Source organism: Serinus canaria, chromosome 6 (genome assembly GCF_022539315.1).
Source record: "Serinus canaria isolate serCan28SL12 chromosome 6, serCan2020, whole genome shotgun sequence".
In the NCBI taxonomy this organism is placed as follows: domain Eukaryota; kingdom Metazoa; phylum Chordata; class Aves; order Passeriformes; family Fringillidae; genus Serinus; species Serinus canaria.
Genome location: NC_066320.1, coordinates 9054457 through 9065699, shown reverse-complemented (window position 1 = coordinate 9065699; position 11243 = coordinate 9054457). Strand labels below are relative to the sequence as shown.

Below are 11243 nucleotides of genomic sequence, written 5' to 3'. Positions count from 1 at the left end.
TCAGCCACCACCCACCTGCTCATTCCTGCTCCCCCAGATGTATCTGTCAGTCACCATCTTTGCTTCCATTGCTGCTGTCTGATGGACAAAATCCTTTAGTATTAACATTGCAAACTTCATAAGCACAGCTACATATAAAACCTTGGGAGCAATCAAATTATATTTTATCCTAATTTCCTGTGATGCTAAAAAATTAATTCCTTAAAACAAAATTTTGGAAAAGGTTGAAATTGTTTTATTTAGAAGGATCTCAGCCCCACTCTTACAAACCATAAAAACCCCTATACAACATGTTAATTATTCATAATTTTAGGGGGTTATTTGCTTTTATTTAGTGAGATTTTCTTCATGAAGTTCAATGAATAATCAAACATCTACTTGCTTACCAAAAGCTTGGAAACATCAGACTATCTGCATATGGCCATACACATGGATGAAACCTCACACTCACACTCTTCCAATTTACAGTAGCTAATTGTGTTTTACAGTGCTATGCAGACAGAAGCAACTACCACAATACTGTACAGGAATAATAAATTCTCAGCTCTGTGTTATGTGTCAGTTTACTGCTAGAACTACCTGCAGTATTATGCCCTGTGCATTCAAACGTGCTGGAATTCTTCTGTCCTGGAAGGTATATTAAGTGACAAGTTACACAACATGGCTTCAGTCGGAATTTTTTAATTGTATTCCTACAAAATTCTGTAAACATTAGCATACAGATCCAGAAAAATCAATACAATATAATGGTGCATAAACTGTAAGTTCAGAAGAATGTCAGGAACACTTCAACAGTTTATAAATTAATATATACAGTATTGGATACTCCTCATTGGATAAGGAAACATCAAAACTGAGCAATTTAGGTGCAAGAGCTGTAGAACAACAGAAGTGCTCAGACACCAAACTTGACTATGAGGCAACATTGCAATCGACATGACTGCCTGTTGTTGTTTCATATTAAGCATTCAGTTTAGCTGCTAAAAAGTATAAAACAAAAGTTTTGGTAGGAAGTTAATTTTTATTGGAAATCATATAGCAAATATCCCTAAAATAATAAAAAATCCCAAACCTAGAATACTCCATCACCAGGTTTCTGGAAGAGTGAACCTGAAGCTTTCTAGGCTGCACAAGGAGATCACTGGCATCTCCGTTCCACACTACTTTTCCCAGAGCACCAAAGGCATCACCAGCTAAAGGAAACATTTCAGGGAGTTTGGAAATGGGGAGTGCTGAGTGGGGAGAGAAAGAAAGATGTAGAGCATGTATTAGGCTGACATGCAGCAATCTGGGCAGTTCAGCTCTTTACTGAATTAGAACATCATGGGAATGTAACACTACTGCTAACTAATTCTGGGCTATTTTGCTTTAAAAAAAAAAAAAAACCAAAACAAACAACAACAATGATAACAAAATAATCTTCAGCCTGTCTGTGATCAAAATCATATTCAAAGCATTCTTATAATGTTGCCCTTTATGAGATCAGGAACACATGACAGAATCCAGGATACATCACTCTTTTTCAGACAACACATAGAATGAAAAAGAAGTTATTTTCCTTTGTTCTTGTCCATACAAGCATAATTCACTAGAGAAAAAGGTATGGTAAACATATCCTAATGAATGATCTCAAACAAAAGGCATTCTTCCCAATATTAGAAAATGCTCAGTGTCACTGAAACTACAGACTGCATAAAAAGACTAGGATCATCCTGGAAGCACTTGACACTGCAAGAACTCTTTTAACTGCATACCTATAATATGATCATCAGAGAATCCCTCCAAAGTTAATTTTTTCTAAAAGTTTCTAGAGTTGAAATAGAATTTCATTCCATCATATTTTGGAACATTTTTCATACTTGACCAATCACTTCTCACAATGACTACATTGCACTAAAGAAGAAGTATTTATATATAATAAAGGGGAGGTAATTTCCAGCCATCTAATGCTTTTTGTTGTATTTTTTTCCAGTTGTTTAGGAACAAATTCTGTTCATCTCTTCTATACGAGATCCTGAGTAGTAAGGTGAAAAGGTTTGGCTGATAGCACCAGTTTTCCATCACTTGCCATAATTCTCAGGGTACATCTATCATCAGCAATGCATCTAGAAGCACTATCGTACTTGAACCTAAATGCTCAAATAAGAGCTAATAAAACAGTTGTTCCTATTGCCAGAATCTGAGCCAACACTGAAACACCAGGAGCAGGAGAAAAGATTTCTGCTAAATCTGAGGACACAGCTTGCAAACACAGAAAAAAGCCTGAAATTCTAGCCAAAATTTTTTTCTCAAAATGGATGGGGGTGGAGAAAACTACACCTGGTGGGAAGAACAGGAAGAAATCTCTGTGTTCATCACTTCCCAAGTAACATACCTGCCAGCTGCCCACTTAGAATTCATGCCAAGGTACAGCTCCCTGAAGGTATTTATAAATGACCCAGACTCCTTCCTGTTGCTTTCCCCAGAGCAGATCAAGCAGTGAGTGATTTATTCTAAACCAGACTGCCAACAGCTTCTAGCATTTAATTACCATGATGTGTTTGAGGCTTGGATAGTTTTCTCTGACACAACTCAAAAGGATCATTGATTAAGAAACTTAGGTCACTACATTTCCTGCTGCAGATTTTACTTGTATTGCTAACTCATAATAGCAACTATGACAGACAATAAAAATCTAACACAGAAGAGGTTGAACTTAGGAATCTGGGCTGAAACTTAAACTGGGCTTAAATAAAAATAGAAAAAAGTCTCACTGGATTTTCCCTGTACATAGATCTGAAAAAGTTTAACCACAGATGTATCTGCAGTTTTGTGTAAACTATTAATGTACTACAGCAACACTAATTTGGTATTCACAGATAGTAAAAGCATGGGTTTTAAAATGTTTTGCCAACACTTCACGGTTATTCCCATGTCTAAAATGACACAGGCAGAAATCCCTAACAAGACCTCATGTTCTTATCTGTAGCCTGCAGACCTTCCTCCCACTGATATGTGATTTGTTTCCTCACTCACATATCCCATGGGGATCTTATACTCACATATATGCATACTGAGAGAAGGGAGAATTGATATGACAATATGAACACAACTAGCAGACCTTAACTCAAATATTGCCAGCAGCAGTGAACCTTGAGAAACTTCCAATAGGCTAAAACCTTGTTCAATGTAGTAACAGATAGCACCAACAAAATGGTATTGGAGAGTTTCATATCAAAATCTTTCCCTCTGCTTCCCGCTTTGGTCACATTTCTCATTTTCCCACTCTCATTGCTCTTTCTCTACTTTATGCTAACTTGTAAATGTAATTTTCAGTTGTGAAATGCATTCTTGGCTCCCCCAGAACATTTCAATTTCTAAACATTTATTAAAAAACCTTATCAGACCCAGAACATTTTAAGTTCAACAAATGAAAACTTTGGTAAGAACACCAATGGTACCTTGTCACTCTTAAGGATTATGACAATTTTCAGTAAGAACAATCATTAAAATGCTTCTCTCTAACATCATCCAAGGAGTTACATGGCTGTCTGTACTCCAGCTGTAAGCCTCCATGAGAAATCTACATAAGAGCTCTGAAAAATAAAGGCAAAGGAGTACAGGGAAATCTGAAGATTTTTAGCAATCTCAAGTGAAATGTACCAAAATACTCTACTTAACAAGGTATACCACAAACCAGACTTACCAAAGAATTTTTTTCTGTACACACATGAACAAGGTTTTCATGTATCAAACCATCAAACAAATAAATCTCATCTCTCAAAGGTGTTTGTGGGGTTTTTTGTTTGGGTGTTATACATAACTACTAATGCAGTCAATATAAATTAAGCCAGCTCATTCATTATGTCCAGCAATTCACACAATATACCAGTGGGAGGAGATAAACATTATTCTGATCAGATATATTTATTTTAATCTTCAAAACACAACCCTTTTTCTTCATCCTCCTCATCATCATCAGTAGAATGTGCATAGGTCTCAAGGGTGTTGTATATGAAAGAGTACAGCTTGACATCTGGTCCTGAAGTAGAACAGTTTCTGCATTGTTCATTGTAGTATCTCAGCAACAGCCTATAAATGTCCCCTTCAAAAACCAAAAAGAAGTCATTAAACACCATGTAAGAACATGCCCAGTGAGCAATGTATGATAGCAAAGGAAGGCTAGAAATACACATGCACACTGAGACAGTGGCTAGGAACATCTCTAAATGAGCAGTGACAGAGGAGGCAGAAGACTGTGTAAATGTGCACAAGACTGTGAAAAGACTGCACAAGCTATCCTAACATTAAGCTTGCATACACATTACTGACAAATGTATTGCCAATTACCCAGCTTTGTGCTTCTGGTCCAGAAATTAAAAGAGACATAACAATTACAATAGAGCAATGGATACACTGCTTTTCTTGTTTTGCAACTGAATAACACATCAGACCACATCCTGCAGGATCAAGATAGAACCACTAGAAGAAAAACCTATATCAAGAATGCCTAAGCAGTTTTTCCCTTTCCCTTTTTTACTGAGTTATATCAAAAGCTTTTGCAAATCTTCTACCTACCAAATGTATCTCTGTTTTTCAGCATAACTCCTAAGTGAATCAGAAAAGCATCTAGAAGTCTTCTAAACTGATTAGCACTGTGCAGTAGATCCCAAAACAGAAGAGTTCCCCATTCTGGAAACAGGGACAAATAAACCGAGACCCATTTGCTTGTGTTCAGGGCTTAGTGGCAAGAATTCATATTGGAAAATTTCTACTTAGAGAGATGGTTATGTCTCTTTTGTGCAGACAAAGATTTCTTTTTGCTCACCAATAGTTTGGCCCTTCTCACAGAGAAAAGTATGCATGCTGTAAATGTCCCGCATCAGCTCCACATCTCCAAAGGTAAAATACACAATATCACGTCCAGCCTCTGCAGCTGCCAATATCTGAATTAAGGCTGAAACAAGGAAAAAAGATTGCACATGAACACAGGAGAGAACAATTTGCTGAAGGAAAAACACAGCTTAATTTTACAACAAGCAACCATAGCACCCATTTCCATATGGATGCTGCAAAGCACTATAAACAATGGGTAAGTAAATACTACTTCCCTTTTTTAATAAAGAATGCTGGGCACTGCAGGTCAAGAGTGTTGGAGCATTCTGCTAGAGCTGTTAGTGACATCCATCCTTACTCCCAGATAAACAATGTCCTTAAAATTGAGAGGGGTTTATTTTGGTCTACGTCTGCCACTAAACAGCATGCAGCCATTAATTAGCCAATAAATGCCTGTGGCAGCATAAGGCAACTCTCATCCTGGTATGAGCTGCCCATACAGCCACAGATAGTGGGGTAAAAAGCATCCATGAGCACTTGGCAATTTCCATTCTGTGCTGCCTGTAAGAAGGAATGGAGCCAATCCTTTCACTAGGTAAGCTATGCAAAGTGAAAGCTGACCTAACTTTTAACTCCAAGAAAAGCACTATGGTTCTGCAGCCTCCTCCTGCATAATTTAAGGTGCCCATCACACCTACAACAGAAGTATGCAGCAAGGAATACGACGGCTTATTCTGACCGGTGAGGGGTGATGTCAGCAATGCAATTCATGTTATTTAACTTCCAGCTTTCTGTCAAACTCATTGGACAAGCTGCATCCTAAGTTCTGCCAACAGCTAATATTACAATATAGACAGACTTTGTTCCTCTATATGCAAAAGAAAAAAAAAAAGTTTCCTATCTTGGGAACAGTTTTTTGAAGATTCACCTTGAGAAATCATCGGGATCAGCTGAGCCAAGCTAATGACCCAATGCAACTGGAGCAAGTAGCTCTGGTCCACTTCTCACCCAGCTCTTGACTTGTCTGCAGCTCTCTGGTGCTCAGCAAACATCATTGTGCCAATCCCACCCACCAAACTGGCAGAAAATTATGGATGAAGAATAAAAGCTAATTGTTTTCTGCTAGAACAGCAATCGAATTGGCAGAGTGAAAGGTTTGCTAAGAGCCAGAGCTGAGGCAAGGGAGGGCACCAGACCACAGAGCCAGGAACAACAAAGGGGGAGAAGAAACAGTGAGGGGAAGAAGTAAACCTGGACCCTTTTAGGCAGCACAAAACTTAGAAGAGTGCAGCTTTTTTATCAGCCAGCACTGCCAGGCTGGAGTGCCACAGAAGCGTGCAATCAATCACAGGCTCATTTCAGGGAACTACAACAGTCCTACCAATGGACCCCAGCAACTATTTCATCTGCTGCAGTCTGTCTTTCTTCAGAGCCTGTTGGTGCAGCTCTGATATTAATTCCTCCTTTTTCTACCCAGTAAGTAGAGTTAATTAAAATGTGATTAATATTGTCTTTGTAAAGATTAATTTTAAATAAAACAGTGTACATAGAGCATTACCACCTGCTAGTGGAAGCTAAATAGAAAGCTGTTCAGAGCTCAGCTCAATAATCCTTCACATTTTTAAACAGAGACCTATTAAAACACTGCATTCCTCAATCAAAAAAACCCTCCTCTTGTAAACCCGTAGCCAAAATTATAAATTACATGATTCACATGTGAAATTAATCTCAATCTGGGAACGATATTTTAATTAAACCACTGAGCCAGCTGTGGATTTAGTAAAGCTTCAGTAGTTTAGCTTTTAAAGAGTCTAATTAACTAGCTTGCAAAGGGGAACAGAACCTAATGAATCTTATTATTCATTCCAAACTGCAGTTCCACTTTACAAGATGTTAAAAATATCCTACTGCTTATTTTGAATTGCTATAGATCTTATGAAACAAGGATCAAAATTTCTGTCAAGAAGCAGACTGCACAATCTTCTGGACATTAATGATACACAATACCACGGGAAATTTCCATATTACTGGTACAGAAAGAAGCACACAGGAAGAGCAACAGAGCCTGTGGTACTGGGCTCTGGAGGGATCTGAGCTCTCTTGGCCCTTGCACCCAGCAGATGTGATCCCACTTAACTTCTGGATTTGCACCTGAAACAATGGCTGTACTGACATCCCTTCTTCTACTTTAAGAAAACATTCATGGGATATTACAGATGCAAGATCTTATTCAAATTGAAGTACTTGTTAAACCTTCCTAACATAAATCAAGTATGCTCAGATCCTACAGTAAATACTAGTCCTGATATTGATAAGATATGCATTTGGCAGCCTATTTTATATAATGGAAATAAAAAACAACTGCCAGGAACTCAATGAGCATTGAGAAAAAAAATAAATGCTTTATGAATTAAGCACATTAAAAAAGAAATTAAACTGGTAGACTGATGACTGTCTCACTGCAGCTACCTAAAGCTGTTCTGAAAAGCAAATTTGAAACACTCTTCAAATGCTTGGAAACAACAAAGAAATGTAAATCTCTATTTAGAATTATATGAACTTATATGTCAGGATCCATCAGTTCTTGAATTGATGGAAAAGGTCTTAAATGAATGTAGGCATGTGATATCTGCTGCATTCCAAATACTCTAATTAAATATAAAAGAACATGAGAAAGTGAGTGATATAGCAGGCAAGTCAGGAAAGAAAGCAGCATGACTGAGTGACTGGAAACCTCTCTGGCATATAGCAATATATTAAGGAGTAAAACTAAACATTAACCATTGCCAGCAAATTTGTGAAGCCTTGCAAATTACCAGGTACTTTAAACAGCTTTACAGAGATATGAATTTTAGGCAGAATCTGAAAAGACTGCTCCAGAAAGGTCAACTGATTTATATGACTGACAACCGCAATGAACATGTTCCTCTGTGAATTAAAGATGCATGTTTGTGTTTTGGAAGGTTTCAGTGCTACAAGTCCTTGCAAACCCAGCATTTCAGCATCATGTGCTTGCCCCAAACATAAAAGTGAAAATAGCATAACAGTCTACAGCACAAAGAATAGAGTGGAACGCTCTTTTATTGTTTAAGGCCACATTACTCACAGCCTAAAGATCAGCACTAATGTACCAATTCTACAGAAGGCCATTTATTGGCAAACATGTATTAATTAGAATGAAAGCAAAAACTGTACTTGATCAAAAACTTATGGCCCAGGATCAAAATGTAAGTAATTCGAATAATCTGATCATTAACAAATTGCTATGATTTACCTTTTAATCGGGAGTCCCCTCCAAAAGCACCACATCCCCAGTTTCCCGTGGCTACTGCAGAGAGATGTTGAGGTGGAACGTTGGGTCGAGAGAAGCCACAGTAGGCCTGCATGCACACAAGAGTCAGAGATGGATTTGAGAGGCAACCTGGTGCAATACTTTCAAACAACAAAATTATAAACAAAAATCAGTATTGTCTTCTAGCAATACCAAGTTCAAACTACTTCAATACACCATTAGTCTTCCTTTAAATTCAACATCAATAACAAAAAAATGTAGGCAGGAAGACTTTTGCCTTATTTGGACCCAAGTAAAAAATTATTATACAGGCCCTGAGTCCCAGGCATTTCATCACAGCTACAGGAAGCTTTTCAGGATAAAGACTTAAAATTTTTCTTAAATACCAGTCAGTTCTCATAAAAAAAATCTGCCAAACCAACACACCTTATAAACACTGCAGTGATTAACCATGAATCATTTTAAAAATCCAAACCAAATCAATACACTGAAAATTGTAGGCAGATCATAAATTCACTCATGTAGGTAATTACAATTTTGTACTGAGATATCAGTGAGGTTTACAAATTCTACTTAAATGTCTTTTTTAGGGCTAATTTCATTACCAACCATGAAGAAACAAGCTGATAAATGTTACTTTAGTCAAGATGCTAAGGTTTCACAACTAATTTAAATTAGTCCTTCAGCACTGTACATAATTTCAAGAGGGTGTATTTCCTTTCCAGCCGAGAATTAGGGCGGTGTGTTCCTATGTTTGAATTTATTTAAAATACATCTTATAATATTCTATACCCTCCATACTGCAGAAAGCAGAAGGCTTTAACAATAGTAGCATTGAGGTCTCATATTCAACACCCAAGCTCACTGCATCTGTAAATATAGAATCACACTAAGGAGACTCATCAGAACATTTTGATCCCAAAAACTGGCCCACAAGCAGAGTATAACTGAATTTGCATTCTTGTACTCCACTGCCCAGTAAAAACAGCACGGCCACTGCTAGAACAGGCCACACACCTCTCACTACTTATACCTTATACTGGCCATGCAAGGCCCTAATTCTTGGCCTAGGAGAATCTGCTTTGTGAACTGGAGACTGATTCCAGACACAGCATGTCAGCAGATAAAATTTGTGCAAGGGATAACAGCAAAGGCCTTGAAAAGCTAAGGTCCCACAACCACAAACAGCTTACTGATGGCAATTATTAGTCCCTGTCAAAGTACAACCTTAAAAGCTGGGAAAAGACTGCTTTAGCTTCAACAAAAGAGCAGCAGCAAAGCAAGAAAAACAAGTGACAGGAAAACTTTGGCTATGCAGATGATAAAGCACCCGCCACAGCTCGGGAAAGTAACCCAATGTTCTCAACATTATGTTTGGGAATCCGTGGCAGACACCAAGAACTGGGAAACATTACAAATATCTTACTTAAGGAAAAGATGCCAAATTAGGGATAGAAATGGTGAGAAAAAAATTATGTCCACCACAGTTCCAGCTTCCCCTGTCAAAGACCTCTTCAGCCTGGGAACTTTGATGTGTAAGATTATCAAGGACCACAGTCACTGCAAAATGCAGTTTTTACACACACAGCTGACTCAGGGCAGGGTTAAGGACTTAAAACTTTGAATAAATAATGACAATGATTAATAATGTGCAAGAATTATTAGTAGGAAGCATGCTAGTTTTGAATGTCAGCGCAGAAGCTTTGTTTAAAGGATTAAAACTGGCCAGCACTGTCAGTCTTCTTGAAGACTGTAAGCTTTGACTGGCAGGTATGCACACATTTGTAGTTACAACAGACCTTACAGCTATTGTGAAAATAAAGGGGATTTATGAACAGCTGGATCCAATCTCAAGAAAACATCAATATAGGAAAACATAAATTCCCAGGCAATATGTCAAAACCCCAAGAGCAAAGAAGAAAGGTGGAAGAAAAGCAAGTGGCACCATATTTATGAACTGCCCCATGTTAAAACATGAGGCACCTCCTTTTCCACCTTGACTGCACAGCTGAGTAGGATTCAACAGCACAAATCATAGGGAAAGAACTTAGACTTGTAATTTAGAATCACAGAACAGCTTGAGTTGGAAGGGACCTTAAAAGATTGCCTCATTTTAACCTGCCTGCCATGGGCTGGGATGCTATTCACTAGCTCAGGTTGTTCAGGGGGCACCATCCAGCCTGGGACTGAACACTCCCAGGGATGGGGCACCCACAGGTTCCCTTGGCAACCTGTTCAAGTGCCTCATCACCCACACAGCAAGGAATTTCTTCCTAATACCTAACTTAAACCTGTCCTCTGTCAGTTTAAAACCAGCCTTCTCTTCTCCATGATGAGCAACCCCAACTCTCAGCCCATCATCTGAAAGCAGGACAAGGAAGAATTAACAAAATCTATATCCAAATTTCATTTACATTTTTGAAAGTTATATAAAATACACCTTTGAATAGCACATCAAAGGACAAAAAATACATTGACAATCTTTTGCTTTAACATTGGACAGCAAATCCCTGTCATATGAGACACAACTAAGAAAGAACTTCCTTAGATGAAGACAATAACATAAAAATACTTGAAAAGGCTCTATAAACATTAGACTGCAGGCTGTTGTAAGAAGTTACTGGCCTTGTTGAGCTCTCTTCTAATTTTATCTGGACCAAACTGATCAAGGAAACGTCTGAAGTGAAATGCATCTATAGCAACAATTTCAGTGTAGCGTCGTTGCCATTCATCCCTAAAATTGGAGGGGGGAGAAAAGTAGTGACATTAGTTGTTTCATATCAGCCATATAACCCCAATTCAAAATGAGCAATTCCCTTCAGAGCTTCTCTGTTAGAAGCAGCTGAAAAGGTGAACTCAACAGACAATGGAATACTTTTTCTTTGTGGGTTGGGAATGAAAGCAGCATCAGAAATGAGACAGGCCTCCCCATAAATTTAGAAATACCCTGGCTAGACTTTGAGCACGAACGTGAAACAAATCTAATTACACAGCACTATTTATCAAGTATGTAAGAACATTGCAAGGTCAGTGTTTCTCTGTCTTCCTCCAACATTTAAATGACAGTACACTGTGTATGTTTCTATACCAAATGAGTAATTTTCTGTATATACTCTAATGACATTGCTGGAGAAAT

General features: G+C 38.1%; 1 protein-coding gene across 5 annotated transcripts in view; it reads right to left on the bottom strand.

Annotated features, from left to right (window-relative positions):
• Positions 1-661: 661 nt before the first annotated feature.
• Positions 662-11243, bottom strand: part of PARG (poly(ADP-ribose) glycohydrolase) — a 59926-nt gene continuing 49344 nt past the window's right edge. For 4 of the 5 annotated variants that reach the window (XM_050976440.1, XM_050976441.1, XM_030240966.2 and 1 more), the window contains 4 exons: positions 10733-10841; positions 8090-8195; positions 4808-4936; positions 662-4084 (listed from right to left, as the gene is read on the bottom strand). In XM_050976440.1, coding sequence (XP_050832397.1) covers positions 3912-4084; positions 4808-4936; positions 8090-8195; positions 10733-10841 — 517 coding nt within the window. In that variant the 3' untranslated portion in view covers positions 662-3911. The remainder of the gene's footprint in view (positions 4085-4807; positions 4937-8089; positions 8196-10732; positions 10842-11243) is intronic. The other variant, XR_007777921.1, reaches the window with a different exon arrangement.